Source organism: Lycium ferocissimum, chromosome 11 (assembly GCF_029784015.1).
Source record: "Lycium ferocissimum isolate CSIRO_LF1 chromosome 11, AGI_CSIRO_Lferr_CH_V1, whole genome shotgun sequence".
NCBI classification, from domain to species: Eukaryota; Viridiplantae; Streptophyta; class Magnoliopsida; order Solanales; family Solanaceae; genus Lycium; species Lycium ferocissimum.
In genome coordinates, this window is record NC_081352.1 from 34,349,040 (window position 1) to 34,370,704 (window position 21,665).

Below are 21,665 nucleotides of genomic sequence, written 5' to 3' on the forward strand. Positions count from 1 at the left end.
GGTCTTTTCCTTATGAAACAAGCCTCCACTGAAGAGCACACTCATGCTTTTGTCAAAGAATAAGTTTTGTGTTCCAGCGGTGTAAATTATATTTATACAATTGTCTCTTAGAAAAGTTATTATACGTAACTTTTATAATAAACATTAATTGATTATCTGATAAAAGTAATTACTAATCTACAACTCTATTATTAATTCTTTTTAAAAAATAGACTATCGGTATATATAATTTAATTTTATAAAACTATATATAAAAAAAAAAATTGTAGAGAAGAAAATATCTTGGCAGATGCAACAGGAAGCACTAGAATAACTAGTGCGAAGGTGACTAATGTGTGTACGTGATTCAGGTCAATAATTTTGACATTTTGATCCATCGCCAGTTTTGTACTACTACACGTGCTTTTGACAATGGAAGCATGCCTCTGAAATGCTATTGAATGGCTTTTGTTGTTTCAAGTTTTCAACATTCAAAGTTACTAGTAATTCTTTTTGGTTATCCTATCCGGTGTTCGAAGCCTCGATCGATTGAATTTGTGTCGTGTAAGGTCCATTAGAGGAGGAAAAGCTCCCTATCAGAATTTTTTCATATCCAAAACTCGAATTTTAGACCTCTAATTAAGGGTGAAAGAATCATATCTATTCTATCATAATCCTTGGTAGTACTAGTGCTTGGACATAGAAATGTTTTTTGGAAAACTGTTTGGACATAGAATTGTTACAATTGAACCACAGTTTGATTTCTTATTTTTTTTTCAGCTTTTCTTTTTTAAATTAAAGTTGTTGCTGTAGAAGTGTAATGCATCGAATAACAGAGAGTTTATATTGGAATCTTATATTTGATTTTCCTCTTGATGAATGCGACATGAATCCCCGCTACTCATGTAATACTATAATTTAAATGTTGCGAGTTCTAAATTAAGATCGACTTTAATATATATAGTTCTATTTCTATTTATACTTTAACTCATTTATATAGAGTTAATTTTGAAACACTGGTTATCTCGAATTTGTAAATCCATTGTTGAATCCATGTAACAACAATGGATCAAAAGCGAATTCAAGATTTGAAATTTGATTATTGATTCTGAAATTTTGCTTTTTGTTTTCTAAAATTTACAATTTATACACACAAAATCACAAATATACGATTTGAATTAAAATTACTTAATTTCGCCGACTTCTTCTCATGAATGGTGCATAGAGGATAGGCCCCAGGCCGCCAACCCCGAATACGATATTTGTTGAATGTAGACTCGTGTTGTTACGTCGTTACGTGATTTTGTGTAACGTGACTTAACCAATCTCTAGTCTACAAACAAAAAACAGCTACTTTATTCTCATTGGGCTGTGGGGGTCACATAATCAAACAGCTTTTGTCATTTTGTCTACTTTCAACCACTACAATCCAGACGATCGAATTGCTGCTTAATTTTCAATACTTTCAATTCTTCATTACCATTCAATTTTATTGTATACATATATTGGAACCCAACTAAAAAACCTTCATGTATTGGTCATAGACCCTATTTTAGTGCTAGTTGCTAGGATGAAAGGAATAGTAAATAACGTCATATTCTTGAAGTACACGGCTCAATGTTTTTATATAGTAGCTTTTAATGTCGGCTATAGCATACAATCATATCTCTTTATAATCACATCATTTGTCTAGAAATTTATTTATCGCTAAAGTGAAATGTCGTTACAGAAAACACAGAGTATAACTTAACATGAAATATAGATTCCAAAGAAATATGATCATTATAGTGAAATGTCATATAAATGATGATTGTTATAGTCTATAGAGAGGTTTGACTTTATATGAAATCCCAACACACGATGGTTGATTAATAGAGGCAGCGAGGGAATTCCATTTTTGACTGACTTCGAGCCCTTGTGTGCTTGAGTTGAAATTAGTTTTTAAGTATGACAACGGCAAAAAATTATTCGTACCAAGTGATTGCACAAAACTAATCGAAGCATGACATGTGATTATATATATATTCCTCTTACCTAATCAATAACAACAACATACCCAGTGAAATCCCACAGAGTGTAGATCGAAGAGAGTAAAACGTACGCAGACCTTACCCCCATCTCGGAAGATGGGGACTGCGTTTTCCTAAGACCCCTACTCAAGAGAAAACATGATGAGAAAAGGTCAGATACGCACAAACTGTTCAAAGCAATACGAGGTTAATTAATTTCATATAAAGTCAAACCTCTTACCTAATCATAGTTAATTAATATATATTCTTACTAATGACAGAAGCACAATTTTCACAAGGGAGTTCATTGCCTACTATATATACATAAAAAAGTATTATATATACGTACAGTGTGGTTTTTGTGCAAAGGAGACTCGGATGAATTCCCATTCTACAACCTCCCCCCCCCCCGATTCTCACTCAATTCATTAAATCACTTAATTATGATAAGTTGATATGATTTGATGCAAATATTCAGTGTGAATAAGTTATTTAAGAGCTGAGACTTGAGACTATGTCAGGCCTAAGAATACGTTTCAGAAATTTTTTCTCAGTTGTCCCTCTGCAGATATCTAATGCATGCACTATGACAGTTTCTTTGAAAGGGGCTGAAAATAGTTTAATAAAGTAGCTGACGCTGCTTATAGTAGGCCAATGATCAATGTATTGGCAGTTGTTTAATACTAATATGAAAGGACAATATATCTAATGGTTTAAAGGTCAACCAATTAGATTAATAAATTAAGCCTCAATATTAAATTAATTGACATGATCCTATAGAACAGTTGTTACCATTTGGCTCTATTTGAACGCATATTCAGCGGTAGATGCAAGTTAAAACTCCTTTTAACTTTAATTAAAACAACAACAATGAACTAGTTATATGTTCATTGTCAACCTATTACAACTTTCCTCTTTTATTAGGATGAACTAAGAGGCATGGCGGCAATATAAGCTCCCTAAGTAAAGCAACACCCAATCTAAATTAATTCCGAAATTCAAGTTCAAGGTTCAAATTTTTTTTAAAATTCAAGTTCGAATATTTGCGTATAGAGTTTTGTGGTTTCTTCTTCATCATTCAACTTCAATTTCTAACTTATGTTTTCTGCTTTTGACAATAGTATCCAATTGATGTGCAACAAACAAACACTTAGCTCCCATTTGGCCGTAGATTTTGAAGTTGAAACCTTAAAATTTCAGTTTTTGAAATTTGTGATTTTTGGAATTCGAGATTGTGTTTGAACATGTATTTTACTTGAAAAAAATTTGAAGTTTTGCAAGTGAAAGTGAAATTTCCTCCAAAAAACTTCAAACACCCAGCAAATGGAATTCCAATTCCAACTTACATTAACAGTGTTAACTTACGATTTTCATCTCAGTAACTCACTGACAAACTAATTTTTCAAACTCATTCATTGCCAGGGACCTCAAATGCTAGGGACCTCAAATGGCACATGCAAGTATACAGTAATGATGAAGAACCTGAGAATTCGAATTAACAGAACCTAATGCCTTTTATTTTACAACAAAAAAAATAGTTAGCCAAAATGGTTCTTCTTGAACGAAAAGATGGATCATCAATACAACATAAACAGCAGCACTAACAACAACAACAACCCAGTGAAATTCCACAACGTGAGGCCCTGAGAGGAAAGTAGGAAACTTAGACTACTCCTACCAAGGTAGACGACAATTGCTTTCCGAAAGACTCTGCCTCAATAGAAAGATAAAAAGAGGTCGGATAAGGCCAAGAAATTCAAAGCGATATGGAAATGAAAATAACGAAAGCGACTAAGCCATGATGAAGCGGTTGCAAAGGGGTAGTAGCTATCAAGATAAAATAAGATAATCAAAGTACATAAAATAACGTATAGTAGCGAGTAAATCAAAGCACAAGAACTTATATCGCGATAATGCGACTACTAATATGAAAGGATAAACGATACTATCTATTAGCCTTCTATCCTAATACGAGTCCTCCATACCCTCCTATCTAAGGTCATGTCCCTGCAGTCAGAATCGCGCCATGCCCCGTCTAATCACCTCTCCTCAATACTTCTTCGCCTACCCCTACCTCTCTTCGAAACCATCCATGGCCAACCTTACACCTCCGCACCGGGGCATCCGTGTCTCTCCTCTTCACATGTCCAAACCATCTCGCCCCGCTTCCCGCATCTTTCGTCTTCCACCGAGGCCACTTCCACCTTGTCCCGACAGCCTCATTCCTAATCCCGTCACTCCCGGTGTGCCCACACATCCATCTCAACATTCTCATCTCGGCAAGTTTCATCTTTTGAACGCGAGATCTTAATCGGCCAACACTCCGCCCCATACAACATAGCTCTGCCTAACCACCACTTTGTAGAACTTGCCCTTAAGTCAGTGGTGGCACCTTCTTATCACATAGCACTCCGTAAGCAGCCTCCATTTCATTCACCCTCGCCCAATACGACGTGTGACATCATCGTCAATCTCCCCACCGCCTTGCATAATAGACCCAAGATACTTCGAAACTACTTTTGCTTCTGACGACCCTATACCAGCCTTACTTCCACGCCACCTCTCGCGCGCTTCACCGAACTTGCACTCCAAGTACTGCCTTCGGTCCTACCCGCCTGAACCCTTTAGACCCGCAGTTTGTCTCCAACCCTCTAGCCTAGCGTTAACTCCGCTACGAGTCTCGTCGATCAGACTATGTCATCCGCGAAAAGCATACACCATGGCACCCTCACCTTGAATTTGCCGTGTCAATTCATCCATCACCAAGGCAAGTAAAAACCACCAAGAGCCGATCCTTGACGCAACCCCATTACAACCGGAAAGGCTTCCGAGTCTCCTCCTACCGTCCTTACCCCGGTCTTGGCTCCCTCATACATGTCCTTGATCACCCTAATGTACGCCACAGTACATCTTTTAGCCTCCAAGCATCTCCACAGATCTCCTTGGAACTTTGTCGTAAGGCTTTTCTGGTCGATGAATACCACGTGTAAGTCCCTCTTCCTCTCCCTCTCGCTCTACCCGTCTCCTTACAAGCATGGATGGCTTCGTAGTCGAACGTCCCGTATGAATCCGAACCGATTCTCCGAAATAGATACGCCTCTCTCCTCACCCTCATCTCTCCACCACCCTTTCCCACACTTTCATAGTATGGCTAGCGAACTTGATACCTCTATAGTTGTTCGCAACTCCGGATATCGCCTTTGTTCTTGTATAGAGGGATCATTACACTCGACCTCCATTCTTCGAGCATCAGTCAGCCACTCCAAACCTGCCGAGCCCGCAATCTTCGAAAATTCTCCAGGAATCTCGTCAGGTCCGGTCGTTCTTCCCTTGCGCATCCTACGAGCAACACCCTTAACCTCCTCAACCTTAATACTCCTGCAATACCCAAAATCGCGACGCCTCCCTATATGTTCTAAATCTCCCAACACAATGTCCCTGTCCCCTTCTTCATTCAAGAGTTTGTGGAAGTATGACCGCCATCTCCGTCTAATGTGAGCCTCCTCTACCAATACTTTGCCATGCTCGTCCTTGATGCACTTCATTTGATCCACATCACGTGCCCTCCTCTCCCTCGCCTTGGTTAGCTTGAACAATTTCTTATCCCCGCCTTTTTTCTCTAGTTCAGCATAAAGGCGTTCAATAGCTGCCGTTTTTGCCATCGAAACCGCCAACTTCGCCTCCTTCCTCGCCATGTTATAAAGTTCCCTATTCGTCAACTTCTCCACCTCATCCTTGCTTTCTATCAACTTCGCATACGCCACCTTCTTTGCTTCCACCTTCCTTTGCACTTCTCCATTCCACCACCAATCCCCTCGATGCCCACTATCAACATTGTATATCTCCCATTTCTTCAACTTCAACACCAATAGAGCAAATCAATCCACCATCAACATTCTCGATCCTTCCATGAGAAAACACCGACTTCACTTTCTCCAGATCTAAACTGCGTTGCAAAGGCTTAGGAACTCCTAATTTGATCTGCAATTTCATCTGATCGAACGAAACACCAGGTATAGATCCTCTTCTAAAAGCAGGTATTGAATTCGAAGAAATTGCATCTCTACAAGCTAGCGTCGCAGTTCAAAATAATTTCGAAAATCAAATTCGAAGTTAGAACATTTGAAAATTCAAATTCTAGGTTTGACTGTTTGTTTATGATTCAAATTCTCAAATCAGTATTGAAGCATTCAATTATTAATTCACGTTTTCTGCTTTTAATAGTGGAATCAAACTGATGTGCAACAAACAAACACTAGAAATCTCTACATTGATTGACTTAAATTGCTACAAAATGATGATAAAAACAGGTGAATTACTAGTAACCAACATAAACAGCAGCATTAACAATATAACAATCATCATTTGCATCTCCCATTTCTTCAACTTGAACACCACTAGAACATACCAATCCACCATCAACAACCTCAACATTCTCGATCCTTCCATAAGGAAACACCGACTTCACTTTCTCCAGATCTAAACTGCGTTGAAGAGGCTTAGGAACTCCTAATTTGATCTGCAGTTTCATCCGATCAAAGGAAACACCAGGTATAGATCCTCTTCTAAAAGCTGGAATTGAATTGGATGAAATTGCGTCTTTACAAGCACGCATAGCAGCTGAGGTTATGTCTTGACCGTGTTGATCGTAACCTACGCCCATTTCTACGAAGAGAAGAGTCATTGATGAATTAGGAACACACGCCATTGGTGATGGATTTGAGGTATCAATCAAGGGAATATGAGTTGTGCTAGGTTAGGGCAAAATTGAGGAGAGGCGGCTTCTAGTGAAAAGAACAATTTGGGGCTAAATGAGGAATAAGGGAGTGTTTGGTATAGTGAGAAATGTTTTGCTGAAAAATAAGTTCTTGTTACTTATTTTTTTAGTGTTTGATAAGCAAATAAAAAATATTATTTTAAAAATATCATTACATCGGTTCCATTTTATACGACACTTTTTCTTTTTTAGTCAGTCTAAAAAAGAATAATAACTTTCTATACTTAGTAAAAATTCAACTTTAAAAATACTTTTTTACCTTTAATGAAATGATTTCTAGCCATTTGTAGGGCATCTAGTAACTTAGTTGGTTGACTACCTGAACTTTCACCTTGTTGTTAAGGTTCGAATCCCCACGTTGCAATCCCTTCCTCCATTTTCCCTTCCCCTACCCCTTATGTAATAAAAAAAAGAAATGATTTCTAGCCATCCAAGTTTCTATGATTTGTTTTGGATAACTAGTTTCAAAAGTCTTTATTTATTTCTTAAATTTCGTGCCAAATTAAACACCCTCATATAAAATGGGACGGACGGAGTAGTATAAACTAGGAAAATGGTATGATGAAGGGAGTGAAGGGTGGGGCGTGGTGCGGAGTGGGGCTAGGCGTAGGGTGGGAACTTATCGTTGGAGGGATGGACCTAATTATTGAAGATTAAATCTTGTATTTTTGACAAAATTTTATCAAATAATTATAAATAATCTATTTAGAATCCGGTTCACAACAAGAAAAATTAAAAATCCTGACAGGCTTCTAAGAGTAGATAATTAGTACTATAAAATGTTATCTATGAAACTTATTTTGTCACTTTCACTAGAAAAGTCATTTTTAAGGAATTTATGTTTCGAAAAAAAAAAAAAAAAACATCAATCAAAAATTAAAAAAGAATGAAAATATTTTTTATTTTCCTTCACTCCAAATAACCAAACACACCCTAAGTTTCAGAATCTTTTTCTTAGGTGGTCCCTCCGCATCAATTTAATGCATGCACTATGACAATTTCTTTTTAAGGGGCTGAGCATAGCATTGTAATGTAGCTGATGTTGCTTATAGCATGCCAATGTATTGGCAATTGATTAATAGCATCAAAGGACAATTTAAGGCTACGACAAAGAACAAACTAGTCAGAAAATTTGACAGGTATTTGTTTTTAGTTCAGATTAAATAAGAAACCAAAATTCTAGTGGGAGCATTTCATCTTTTAGCAAATCTTACACGATGCAAATTCAAATTAAATAAAGTCTGATATCGAGCACCAAATTAAGAAAAAAACGACAGATGAGACGGTTTAGTTGGTCCTCCCCATATATGTAGTGGTTAAAAAATCAATCAATTGGATTAATCAATTAAGCCTCAATACTACATAATTGAATTGGTTGTATGGAACATTTGTAATCATTTGCCTCTATATATTGTAAAGTCATTTCACTTCAATGGTAGATAATTTAATGTTAAAGCAAGTTAAAACTCCTTTAAGATTAAAGACTTCTAATGGTGATAAGGTACTCCACAAAAAAGAAATTGCGTGCAGAATAAAACAACAAATAGACTGGTTTTACGTTGATTGTGAACCTATTACAACTTTCTTCTAGCACATGAAATAAACTAGTCATACGTTCACGTTCATTTCCAACCTATTACAACTTACTTCGTTTATTATTTCTACTATATTAGAAGAGTGGGTTGGATCGTCGTCCACCCACTCTTCTAATATAGTTAAAATAATTTTTTTTAAAAATTAAGGTGGGGCCCACTCTTTTACAATAGAAGAAATTAAAAAAAATTAAGGTGGAGATTACATTGAACAATTAGGAGACAATTCAAAAAAAAGGACATTTAAATAATGATAATAAGTTTCGAGAAAATGTAAAGGTACGCTTAGAGAAAATTTAAAGAAGAGAAATTAAATGAAAAAAAAATAACGATTTAAATTGAACAAAAACCTAAAGAAGTCATAAAACCAAAAGATTTAAAACTTATACCACACATAAAACTACACAAATAATGAGGAATAACATCGAAGAACGAAATATAAACGGTCAATTAAACGTATACACATATTTTCTTAAAATGATGAAGTTGGTCTATACTTAAAAATTTAAGATTACAACAGATGCTAACACATGAAAATGCTTTTCATGTTGTTGAGTATGAAACTCGGTAAGAGAAGGTGTATTTCAAATCTTTCAATTGGAGAACCAAATCAGGAAAGTCATATATGGGAGAAGCGGACTAAGTAAAATAATTTATTGATATTTTCAATTAATTGAATTATAATACTTTCTATAATAAAATTTCATAATTATATTACTAAAAGGTACTCTCTCTCTGTCCTAATTTATGTGACATAGTTTGACTGGGCACGAAGTTTAGAAAAAAAAAAGATCTTTAAAACTTGTGTTCTAGAATAAGTCATAGATATTTGTGTGGATTTAAATCATTTCATTAAAGGTAAAAGGGGAAGTTTCAAGTTAAATGATTTCTAAACATAAAAATATATCATTCTTTTTAAAATGTTAAAAGAAAGTATTATTTTTGTGTTGGCGTCTAAGCACAGGCTTTAAATAATCAGTGATGTATATAAATAGGGCTGTGGTGGTGTCAAAGATGGATCCAGATATAGGGCTGGAAAATAGAGTCAAGGTTGGGCCGGACTGAAGGAGCTGAAGGCTTCCCAGTTGTGGCCTAATCTCGGATAGACTCTTTCACCAAAGAGGGCCATATATGCTCTGCTCTCTGACTGCTCCATATCTCATGTACATACATCATGAATAATTGAATGTCCCTCTCCTTCCCTGCTCTCAGCTTCAGGGGCTGATGTTCACGAACACCCTCGGTAAAAAAATACACCGTATATACTAAGGCATTTAATTATTTTTTATATACATATGTAAATTTTGACTACCCCGAACACAACAAAAGAGGTTAGTTCAGTGGTTTAAAGGATTCAAAATTCACCTTGAAGTTCCAAGTTCAAACCCCAAACTAAGTGAAAATCTTGAATCCGCCATTGCTTAGCTTTTGTAAAAAAATTCTGCCATTGAGACGAGCTTAAATGGAGTAATATTAACAATAAAGATTCAGATGACTGACCCAACTTGTTGAGGGCTGAATCATAGTTGTTTAATTTCTACGCAATATTCAGGACCATCTCCGAGTCTCTCTCTAATTGCTTACTAGTTATAAAATAAGACAGATATATGCTAATGAATTCCACGATAAGATCGCATAAATATCAAAACTCGATGATTTGCATTGAAGCATGAAAAAGCAGAATAGCCGATCACCGGGCGATTTTTGTGACTAAGGAAAAGGAAACACAAACGAGACACCAATTTAGCAAAACAGAAAATGAGCATCTCCATAAAGGTAGTAGATACATAAACCGGTCAATGTCAACCCAACACAGCATCTTGGTAGAAAGATAATTCCAACGAGTAGCTAATATTAAAGTATTTACACGGTTTCTTAAGACGTATTTACATAGTGCGGTTTGCCTGCACCTTTAGAAGGATCCGAAGGTATTCTCGCCACTGTAGGTCATGTACAGAAAGCCATCCTCATCCTTGTGTTCCTCATAAATGGCGGACATCATGGCAGCTGTAACAATGAGGAAGTACAATTACAAAAAGGAATTTCAATTTAAGTGTCTTAGTTTGACTAGACACACAGTTTAATTTAAGAAAATAAGTGAAACTTTTGAGTCTTGTAGTCTTAAACTAAAGGTGTGAAATGTACCAAAATGTCCTTTGAATCTTTTGGTCTTAGATATGCCATGTAGAATGTTAGAATTAAAAAGTTACGAAATATTGAAAGCTACATTCTTTTGAAACAGACTAGGAATGCCAGACACTTGTTGAAACAGAGGGAGTACTATAGAAGTTGTTCTCACCTGTAGGGGGGAGGATATTTTTCACAAAGATAAAAATGGCCTTCTCAGCACTGAGCTTAATCCTCTTGCGAACAACATACACAAATTGCCCAACGGTCAGATCTGCGGGAACCAAATACCTGCAGGTATTTCGATTAACAAACAATTTACAGTTGAGAAATCAGACAAACTTAAAAAAGAGCATGACCATGGGAAAATTAGCCGAGTCAACTCTGTTCAACCTCGCTGGTGGTACGAAATCATTGTTTGAGTTGTCTATCACCAGTTGACTATAAAGAAAGAGAGTAAAAAGGTCCTGGAATTTCATTTTGAGATTCTACAAGAAACTTTCACATCTAAAGCCCATCGCCATTTCGTTATAGCATCTATTTTTGTCGTTGCAGGCCGTATGTATAGAACCAAATTTTGGGATTGGGCATATAAACATCTTTGAAATCCTTGATAGTCTGGAAAGAGATTGAATTTTCTTGCATTTCTATATACCTCCTTCCTAGAGCAAAGTAAAGTTCTTTCAGCCTGATTACTAGTAATACTACTACTAATGACAAATGATATGACAACAATAGAAAATACTGGAATGTGTTATTCTAAGCAAAGACATATCAAGAATTTTCATCAGTCACATAGCTCAAAGGGAAGATATAAACCATATTAACCATACTACTCGAGCGCAACAACTAAAAGATACAAACTTGAGATTTATAAGCAAGATATACTATTATGGGATCATCACAGGGAAACAAAAGCTCATTTATGACAAAATAATGAAGTAATCTAAACTTAAGGACATAGTCAAATGAAAACCCAAGTAAAAATTGCAAAGCTCAAGCTGATAAAAGACTAACTTTTTCTTGTCAATGTCAGGGATGTCGCTTCTTTCAGCCTTTTCCACAATCACCTAAATAAAAGGAAGAAACCAGGGATTAGGTAGGAGAAAAAGCACATAATTTTTGTAGCAAAACCGGAAGAGCATTGCAAGAGAATAGACGAAATTTGTACCGGTATTCTATCAGGGTACTTCTCCCTGATACGAGCAGCTTCTGCCTGTCGCCTCTCTAGATGAATGCAAGACCAAATTATCAAAACATGTAAATGGCATTCAATGATAGCAGAGAAAGATAGCTACAAGGGAAAGAAAATTCAAAAGAGAAACCAAAAGAATTTAAAGTAGAGAAAAATAATATATCCAAGATATACACAACAAGCCCATGATCAACCATCTAATGATAGACAATAACTCTCGGAACGGTTATTAGGAGAGCATCAAATGATTGACATTAAGAAAAAAGAACTTCTACCAAATTGAGGATTCTTTTACTGACTAGTGACTACAAGTAGGATGTTCTTGTACTTAATTTTGTACACCACATTTTGGCGAATATCTCGCAACAGCTTTTAAAACTGCAGTAAACAATCAAGCTTACAAAGAGTATATACAAAAAGAATCTACCAGTACACACATAATTTTAACCTATGTTGCTCGGAACTCTCCAAAGATGTTGCAGCACTTGCGTCGGATCTTCCCAGACACAACGTGTCAGCATTTTTTAAGAGTTCGAGCAACATAGATTGTAACTGAAAAAAAGAAATCCAAAACCTCCAATTACATCAACTAGACAGTGAAATTCACAAGTAAATAACCGGAAAAAAAAAAAAAAAACCCCGAGAAATTTAAAACATAAAAAAAAAAAAAAAAAAAAAAAAACAGTAAAAATAGAATTCCAGTAGCAAGAATCAAGGTTAAGCACAAAAGTTTTTGAAGGTATAATCCCCACCTACCACACAACCCCACCCCATCTCCACCACCCCACCCCCAACAAAAAAAAATACTAATTGTCACTCTGATTATAAAGGAAATAAATTCAAGAATTGAACAAGTCAAAGATCAGATCTTGGAAATACAAAACAATAAAAACACAAAAAATTACCAAGAGGGTGTTCCAATTTGAAGGAGCTTTTGGCCATGGTGATCTGAGAATGAGGATAACAAAAAATTGGGCTAATCTGCAAACTGAAAGATGAAAATAAAATTAGGGTTTTTAACAAAAAGGGAAAAAGATGTAAGTAGAGAGAAAGATCCGGAAAATTTTAGGGAAAGAAACCTTAGACACACAGGAAATCACAAGAGAGTGAAAAACCGATAAAATTTCTCTTTGTATATATTAAAGTTATTAAAACTATATTTTCTCTATATAAAATAATAATTGGACAATGAAACATCCATCATATACGCCTCTTCAATTACGTTTTCCCTATTTTATCCCTTTCTTCGCGCGAGAATATGACAAAATTGGTCCCTTCTATATAAGGGTGGGTTAAGTAGTCCCATAAATATGTTTTGAGCAATTCTGATCATTTAAATTTATTGAAAGTGAATGTTTTTTGTTTTTTTGCTAAATGTTTGATTAACTTTACCTATTAAATTTGATGACAACTATAAAAAAAAAAAGGATTTAACTGAATATATTAGGAAAGTCTCATCAACTTTTAAAAATTGCAACACAAAAATAAACGAAAAATAATATCTCAAAAAACTGTATCAAATTCTAGAAATAGATCAAAGATAGTGAAAACTTGTGCCGAGTATCTAATGGAAACAATTTCTTTATCTCCCAAGGTAGGAGTAACTACTTTGTAGGATTTCACTGGTATGTTGTTGTTGTAGATCAAAGATAGTGAAAACTATGAGAAAAATACCTCCCAATGTAGTTGTCTCTAAACCTTTTTTTTTTTCATGGTATTTTCAAATCTAACAAACAAAGTTTGTTAAATATTTGCCGGAAATAAAAAGAATACTTTTACCAAACAATAAAGGACCAAAATTACTCAGATCATACTTATAGGACTACTTTAAATCTCTCACTCTAACTTGAGGGACCATATTTGTCATTCTCTCTTTTTAACACACCATTTTCATAATGTTGAGGGCCACGGCCTTATCCATGCTTAGTACTATTACACTCTGCTCTTGTGTTCAATATTCTTTTGCAGTTCTCTATTTTCTTTTCCTCTTATGGTTTCTGCTCTAGGATGCTAAAAATGGTTTAACATGATTCTTTAAAAGTTGAGTTGAAGTAAATAATGTTGTAAAGGTCTTTTATATTATCTATCAAAAGATTTCTTTTTCGTATACTAAAAATATTACCCAATTTTTCAACATATCAATATTTTATAACTTCTTGTGACATGTAACTTCTCTTGTTTTTCAAATTATTAAGGACAATCTTTTACTCTTTTAAGTGATTCGACAAAGGTTAAATTTCTTTTGAACTGCCAATGTAGAAGTTAAACTCATTAAATGTCTTGTTTTTCTAATTACTAAGGACAATCTTTTACTATTTTAAGTGAATTGACAAACGTTAAATTTCTTTTCCACTGCCGCAAAAGTTCATATAACCAAACACCTGGTGCGAATAAATATTTACTTTTCTATCAAACCCTTTTCTTTGTTAGTCAGCTTCACAAGGCAAATAAAAGTCACATTGCCTAAACTTCATAGCCCATAGGCTTTGCATATATTGCCACAATGACTCCTATAATAACATGAGTAAGAATGAAACGAAGTAACTAAAGGAAAATTTCAATACTTTCATATATGAAAGCAGCAAAGCACTTGCTGAAAGATACATTTATTAGTTTCCTCTCACAAGACTAACAAATTATGTTCTAAGCATCTAAAAAGAATGGTTGTTTACACTTTTGCTTCAAATGAAACTGGTTGCTACAATTCTATCCCCTCCTTAGCTAATAATATTTGGAGCAGATACAGTGGCAACCCCTCTCCCTCTCTCTCTGATGTTTCGGCGAATTCTTGTTTTTTCTCTCGTGTTTGTATGATGTTCTTGAAGTCTCTCCAGAGATTGGAGAAATACTGCATTTTATCAAAAGACTGCATTCCACAAAGCATTTTCGCCTTCCCCACAACGTCGATGAACCTCCTTAATCCTATCCACCGACCTGCATATCCCGCTGCAGCTCCAATCAAAGGAAGCAACACAAATGTTGCCTGCTTGAGCTTTCCACTCACAATCTGGAGAAATTAAGATAAACAAAATCGAATTAATCATCTCAGAACATTTAGAGATCAATCAAATCAAACTTCTTCCTCAATTAGGACAAGATTCCCCGTGTGAATAGTTGTAGTTGTAACTAAGGCCCAAATAAATGTGACATCCGAGTTCCAACATTCGAGGATCTAATGTACGGCGAGGAAGCGAATTTCTCAGACTCAAGAGGGTAACTAAAGTGCGTAAAGAAGGGGGAAAAGAGAATGGAAAGGCAATCAAGGAATTTTTCAGAACTTTTCTCAACCAAATGAGCCATGAAAATAGTACAAATGCAATTTTTTTTCCCGTCACGAGGCACAATGAGGAAAAAAGAACAAACTAACAGAGTGGTGCTATTTGCATAAAAGGCCCAGGAAGCCATGTGGAAGAAAAAAACTACGCTACTAGAATGGCACCATGTGAAAAAGTACAAAGCAGTCATGAGGAGAAAGGCAAGGCGTCATAATTGTTTTTTGATAAAGTGAATTAACTACCACAGGGTAAACCACCACCTCTCGGTTCATGTGGTTGTTCTAATTCCATGTACGTAGAAGTGTAAAACAAGTAAAAATGCTAAAAGAAAATTCTAAGCCTTTAAATTACTCAAAATTGGGAAGATCGTAGTGTACTTGGAGATTTTCTTAAATCAATAGTTTGATCTTGTAGGCACATCTTAATCACCTTCCCAATTAGAAATAATCATTAACCCTATCATTCCTGCCTTATTTGCTCGGAAAAATAATAAAAGATGGATAATTGGAAAACAAATCTGCCAAGTTTAAAATGTTCAATGCAGATACAAGGATCAAAACTTCAGGGACTCTTAAAACTGACAGTTCTAGAAGATACTCTACTTCCAAGAATAGTTTTATGAATTGTTACCAGGTGGAGTTCCACAACACAATCTTCTATCATCTATATGTTCCACATCCAATCCAATGAGCCATGACCCAAGAGAGACATCCTCGTTAACATACTTGTGCAGAACGTGCCTAGGATTATTAGAAACCAGGATCAGCAAATGTTATTCACGCAAAATAACACAAACACAGTCCAAGAATATCAGGAAAAAAAGCAAATACTTACTGATTTATAGATATATAAGTGGCTAAATCTTTTGAAATGGCATATAGCTGCCCTGTTGCATGTCGAAAATATCTGTTTCCGTCCTCACCAAATTTCCAATGCTCAGGTTCATGATATCTCACTCCCCTGCAAAGAGAAGAGCGGCAAAATAGAGGTGAGTAGAGGAAATATATCTATGACTCGTTTACGGTCAAAAGTGAACTCCTTGCTTACTTCTGAGCAAGGACGGGACCAGATTTCATGCAACCGATATATACACGGGGTTTTGAACGATGTCTAAGCAGAGTTGCTCCTAGTGCACCTGAAATTTTCAACATGCATGTTATCGCAAGAGTGGTAGCATAAGCATAGCAGTGCAATTGTTGTAGTAATACAAACATGGTCTTTGTGAACAATCTAGAGAAAATGACAAAAATGGTCCCTTATGTTTGATGGTAGGTCCAAAATAGTCCCTTAAGTATACACGGAAGGGTTTTGGTCCTTTAAGTTTGATAAAAATTAACACTTTTAGTCTCCGTCAAATACTTACCGAACTTTGTCGGTTAGATTTGACGGCAAATATGGAAAAAAGGAAAATAGAGGAAACTCACATTTAGAGGTACAAATTTTGTAGTTTCTGCTATTTTTTATTTATTTCTAGGGTCTAGCGCAACTTTTCGTGGTGTAATTTCTACTATGTTTTACATCATTTTAGTGTCTAGTGCAGTTTTTTGGTGCGGCTATTTTAGGATTTGATGGGACTTTCTTGGCAAATACGGTTAAATCTTTTTCTTCCCACTATTTCCGTCAAATCTAACTAACATAAATAGTTAAAAATTTGATGGAGACTTAAAGTGTTAATTTTTGACAAACTTAAGGGATCAAAACTGTTCAGTGCATACTTAAGGGACTATTTTGAACATACCCTCGAACATAAGGAAACATTTTCTTCATTTTCTCAACAATCTACGATGCAGAAAGAGAATAAGGTATAATGGTTGAAAGTCCTACCTATATTTACATGTACATCATCATCAACTTTAATATAGAAATCAGCATCCCACAGCGCAACAGCAGTAGTAAAATAGGTCTTTGTCTTGGCGGATAATTCAAGATACCCCTCAACATGTTCCTACGAAAGTCCCAGTAACATGTCCAACAGTTAGATTAGTTTTAGAGGACTGGGATCTGATATAAGACGAGACCAAATAAAACATTAATATTATTACCAGCCTCAAGAAATCTCCGTGCTTCTGGTCTTCTGCTTCAATTGCTCTATCAAGAATGCCACCTGATGTTGCACTGGTTATTGGATAAGTAGATGTGTAAGACTCCACGAACATCAAATTACAAGTAAATAAATATGCAAACTAACACCTCCCAATTAATAGGAGAAATATGAAATATCAGCTGCCCCATTTTGAAATATATTTTTAAGTACCGAATCCTCAATTATACTAGACAAAAATTGTGAAAATGTGAACTAAGTACTACTTCCGTCTCAAAATAGTTGTCACGTTTCGTTTCTCAAGAGCCAATTTGACAAATCTTTAGAACTAAATAGATTAGATTAGTTCAATATTTTAAAATTAAAATTTAGATATTCAAAAACTATACGAAATGTACTGTAAGTTGAGATTTTTCTCATATCAATATGGTGAAATAATACATCTTAAAATGTTGGTCAAAGTTCATGTAGTTTAACTCTCAAGAAGTGAAACGCGACAAGTATTTTGCAATGGAGGGAGTATTTGTTCTTGTCATCCCCATTCCCAATACACATTGAGAATATCAACAATCAGTTGTATTACCCACCTGTGACCTATCACAAAACGAATTACAATACCCTTTTCTTCCTCTAGCTTCTTTCTCTTATCACCTGTTTTCCACGGGTCAATTATCAAAATGCTTAGTATATATCCAAGTATCCAACATTGGAAAATCTCCAAGACGGACTCAAAAAAAACCAAATAATGAAGCTCAAAAACCTTGTGGCATCCAGGTAGCACGGATCGAGTCTCTTCTTTTTCGGCTGTTGAAGGCAGTGTTTATCCCTACGACCATGAGATATTTTCTCTTCTTGGTCAATTCAGGGATCTTTACGTCTTCGGTTATGGGAGATCCACTCAGTATAGAATCTTGCAAAGATCTTGCCGCAGCTAGTTCCATCTCTAGGTTTGAAATTGTTTTATCCAAGGTTCTGTAATTTGTATACAAAGACAACAGCCAATGAACTCGTCGTTCCAAATACTTGAGAAAAGGAAACATAAAGTACGACATTCATCAAATCTACAAGTTAAAAGCATGAGAAACATACTGTACAGCGTGATGTGTTTCCGAAACTTCCCCGAAAATATCCTTGGATTCACTTTTCACATCTTTCTGTTGAAAACAAGAACACCAAAAGCCATTATTTTCGAATGACTCAAAAATCATTCCTCAAATTGCTGCTACACTCCTCTTATCCAATACTCCCTCTTTTTCAATTTGTTTGTCTTAACTTTCTTTTTTAGTCTATTTTAGAAAGAATGTCTCTTTCCTTATTTGACAACTCTTTAATTTCAACATCCCACATGACATGTTTAAGACACAAGATTAAAGGGCATTTTGGTATATTACATATCTTTAGTTTACAATCACAAGATTCAAAAGTCTTCTTTACTTTCTTAAACTCCGTGTCTACTCAAACTAAGACAAACAAATTGAAACAGAGGGAGTACTCACTTTTGTAGGATCACAGTCCTCAGAAACTACCCCTAGTTTTCGATCATCAATCCGTGTTGTCCTTGAAATGCCTTTAGCTTCTGGCACTGTCCACATCCTATAACCAAATATCTTCATTGATGAAAAAATAGGACAAAGTTGCAAAAAGGCTCAATAGTTGGGCAAGCAAGAAAGATAACAGTAAAAGGAGCATTTTAAGCTACTCTCTCCGTCCCAAAATACTCATCACGTTACGCTTCTCGGGTGTCAAATTGACTAATCTTTGGAGCTAAAATGGTTCAGACTAATTCAATATTTTAAAATTAAAACTTAGAAATTCGAAAACTATATGAAAAGTACTATAAGTTGTAATTCTTCTCATATCAATAAGGAATACAGACAGCCCTCTCCATAACAGCCATCCTCTATGACTACATTTCACTAAAACAGCCATATTTTCTGTTGAATTGATCTTTCATGTAATGTTATATTATATGTTCTCTCTATACAACATTTCGCTACAGCAGCTAAAAATATCAGGACAAATGATGTTGTCATAGAGAGGTTTTGTCTGTACAACTTAAAATGGTCAAAGTTCATGTAATTTGAATCTCAAGATTCGACGAGTAACAAGTATTTTGGGACGGAGCGAGTACACTAATATGCTTTAAAATGCAGCTATAGATCTTTTTCATGACTAAAAACCAGGCTTATGTCAATAACACCACCATCCTATCTTAGAAGTAACATCATTAAATTTCTAAATTGCATAAATGAAATTCAAAAAACTAAAAATTCCCTACATAAACATACAGTACCAATCTAATATGAAGCTTAGATGGAAACACAAATTCTTGTGTAAAGATCCAAACTTTCATAATCGAATCAAGAACAGAAAATCTCAGAAGACTTCTTATCACACACAAAGTTGAAAAAAGAAAGATCAAATTAATAAACCTGTCAGTGAAGAGCATCCCAGCACAAAAGCATCCAATACATAGAAGAATAGTCAATTTCCTAGAAAAAACACCTCTTCCAGCTGATTCAACTCCTCTACTTTTGAAATTCATTGTGTTCTTCATTGCTTAAAACCAATCAATGACTAATTCAAACAATACTCATTTCAGACTTTCAGTTCCCAAGTCAACAACCCCAAAATAAAGAACCCCAAAAGTAGTATCAATCTCAAGATTACTAAAAAAAGCTTCTTTTTTTTATAAAAGGGGTTTCTATTTTCACATGGGAGAAGTTGAAGGTCGGTGAAGTAGAAGAAGAAAGTTTGGAATTTGAGGAAAACAAGACCCCCAAACAGCACTTTGTTCAAGACTCCATCTTGTTTTACTTTTTCTAAGTACTTTCTTATTAATTCTTTTAATGGAGTACACCTGTTTCTTTTTCTGTCAAGAGAGAGATAACATTGTCGGTGAGGTAGCTGGTAAATTTTTGTAACTGTAAAAAAAAAAAAAAGGAAGTTGCCTCACCACAAAAGTGTTTTTTTTTTTTTTTAACCTTCTCTTTTGTTTTATTATTACCAGGTAGCAGGTGATGATCTGTTAGTTAGTACAGATAAAAATCATGGATGGTGCACTTGTAGTAGTAGTAGTAATAATGTTAGATCTTGGCATGTAGGGATGGCAATTGGGGCAGGGCGGAGCGGGGCAGGACAGGGCAAGCCCTTAACAAGGCAGGGCAGGGCGTCACTTAAACAGGGCAGGGCGGGATAGGGCAGGGCAACATTTATTTTTTGAATTTTTTTAATAGGGAAGGCAGGGCAAAATTTGATTTTTGCATTGTTTGGTTGTTGAAATCTGGACAGCCTTTGTGTAGTTTGGATCATTGTGTGTCCAGCTAATTCTGTGTAGTTCGGTTGGTATATCATAAGATGGACATATACATTTTCTAATACAATGATATTTGTTTCGGATTTTTGATGTTGGTTTTATTCCACTTTTTTGTTTCAATTTTGGTATGAGACTATCAGTCCATTTCTTATTGTGAAGATTCATTATCATCTTCTCTGTACTTTATGGCAACTGGTTTTTGAAGATTGGTTGGCAACGGAAAATAAGTGAAAAAGATTGTTGAAGATTGGTTCTTGTAAACAGGTTTTAATTGAAAACTATGATTCAACTGCACTTTTTAGAACTAGTTGGAACTTTGTTTTACTAAAAAACTTGTGAAAGTCGATCTTTGCTAGGATCAATCTTTGCAGTTCACAAAATACTATTGCAACATTACTATCACAATGACCTTTTTCTTTCACAATAATCTTTGCAGGAATTGATTACTAATTATATTTTCAAATCCTAACGATAAAAAAAAAAAAAAAAAGATTCAATTTCAGGAATTGTTTGTTCAACCAATTTACAAAAATCAAAAGGATTTTTTATAAAAAAATCCATGCTTCAAAGTGAAAAATAAAGAGATAAAATGAAAGATAACATAAACGGGGCGGGGCGGGGGCGGGGCTTGGGGCAGAAGCGGGGCAAATTTTTGAAAATGCTAAGCGGGCGGGCAGGGCAGGGCGGGTCGAAATCTTAGCAGGTCAAGGCTTGACCCGCCCTATTGCCATTCCTATTGGCATGCTGCAATTTTGTTGGAAATGTGGTCAACCTCAAATGTGTTTTGCTCTTTGTTTTTAGCTAGCGTTTGGTATAGATTTTCAATCAGATTTTGAAAAAACTATCTTCAAATATTTATTTGGTCATGAAATTTGATTAGATTTTGAAATTTCACTTCTACTCGCAAAATATTAGAAAATTTTCAAATAAAATGCATGTTTAAACACAACTTTAAAAACTAAAATTTTCAAGTTTCAAATTTCAAACAAACGGAAGCTTAGTCCCATATATATTGTATTGTATGGTAAGAAATAAAAATCATGTAAGTTAATAGGTGGTGGGATTTTTTTTGAGAAGTTAAAGTTAAAAAAGATTATTTGAAAAGTCAAATTAATTGAGGTTTATTGTTCATACAGGTATTAGTTATTTATATAGTTATAAGTATATGTTAGTTAGTATCTTTTAAAAAAATTCATTACAACGAGAGAGAAGGAAAGGGTAAAATGAAAAGATGAAGCGAATATACACTACAAATAAAAATTGAATTTTTCACTTCAATTGTGGAAGGCAGATAGCTTGCCATGTGAATCAAGCAACTTAACATTTAAAACTTCTTTCAATTATCTTCCTTTTG

General features: G+C 35.1%; 4 protein-coding genes across 6 annotated transcripts; all 4 read right to left on the bottom strand.

The window, feature by feature from the left end:
- Positions 1-5,128: 5,128 nt before the first annotated feature.
- LOC132038268 (uncharacterized) lies at positions 5,129-5,981 on the bottom strand. Its single transcript, XM_059428957.1, has 2 exons — positions 5,910-5,981; positions 5,129-5,845 (listed from the first exon to the last, which is right to left on the bottom strand). The coding sequence occupies exons 1-2, from the start codon at positions 5,979-5,981 to the stop codon at positions 5,129-5,131; spliced, it is 789 nt and encodes a 262-aa protein (XP_059284940.1).
- A 247-nt stretch (positions 5,982-6,228) lies between these two features.
- Positions 6,229-6,817, bottom strand: LOC132037258 (uncharacterized). Its single transcript, XM_059427751.1, has one exon. It carries the CDS (start codon positions 6,694-6,696, stop codon positions 6,307-6,309), a length of 390 nt encoding a protein of 129 aa, XP_059283734.1. The 5' UTR covers positions 6,697-6,817; the 3' UTR covers positions 6,229-6,306.
- A 3,282-nt stretch (positions 6,818-10,099) lies between these two features.
- LOC132036269 (autophagy-related protein 8C-like) lies at positions 10,100-12,744 on the bottom strand. 2 transcript variants are annotated; one of them, XM_059426568.1, is made up of 5 exons: positions 12,585-12,742; positions 11,656-11,711; positions 11,502-11,554; positions 10,657-10,775; positions 10,100-10,364 (listed from the first exon to the last, which is right to left on the bottom strand). In XM_059426568.1, exons 1-5 carry the CDS (start codon positions 12,619-12,621, stop codon positions 10,270-10,272), a joined length of 360 nt encoding a protein of 119 aa, XP_059282551.1. In that variant the 5' UTR covers positions 12,622-12,742; the 3' UTR covers positions 10,100-10,269. The 2 variants fall into 2 exon arrangements, with proteins under 2 accessions (XP_059282551.1, XP_059282553.1); XM_059426570.1 differs by having other exon boundaries at positions 10,236-10,460; positions 10,628-10,775; positions 12,585-12,744.
- Positions 12,745-14,224: 1,480 nt separating this feature from the next.
- Positions 14,225-19,902, bottom strand: LOC132036035 (probable beta-1,3-galactosyltransferase 2). 2 transcript variants are annotated; one of them, XM_059426257.1, is made up of 11 exons: positions 19,428-19,902; positions 18,522-18,588; positions 18,085-18,149; positions 17,756-17,967; positions 17,583-17,646; positions 16,997-17,069; positions 16,779-16,899; positions 16,002-16,089; positions 15,789-15,914; positions 15,585-15,694; positions 14,225-14,686 (listed from the first exon to the last, which is right to left on the bottom strand). In XM_059426257.1, the coding sequence occupies exons 1-11, from the start codon at positions 19,550-19,552 to the stop codon at positions 14,538-14,540; spliced, it is 1,200 nt and encodes a 399-aa protein (XP_059282240.1). In that variant the 5' UTR covers positions 19,553-19,902; the 3' UTR covers positions 14,225-14,537. The 2 variants fall into 2 exon arrangements, with proteins under 2 accessions (XP_059282240.1, XP_059282238.1); XM_059426255.1 differs by having other exon boundaries at positions 18,492-18,588; positions 19,428-19,891.
- Positions 19,903-21,665: the final 1,763 nt, after the last annotated feature.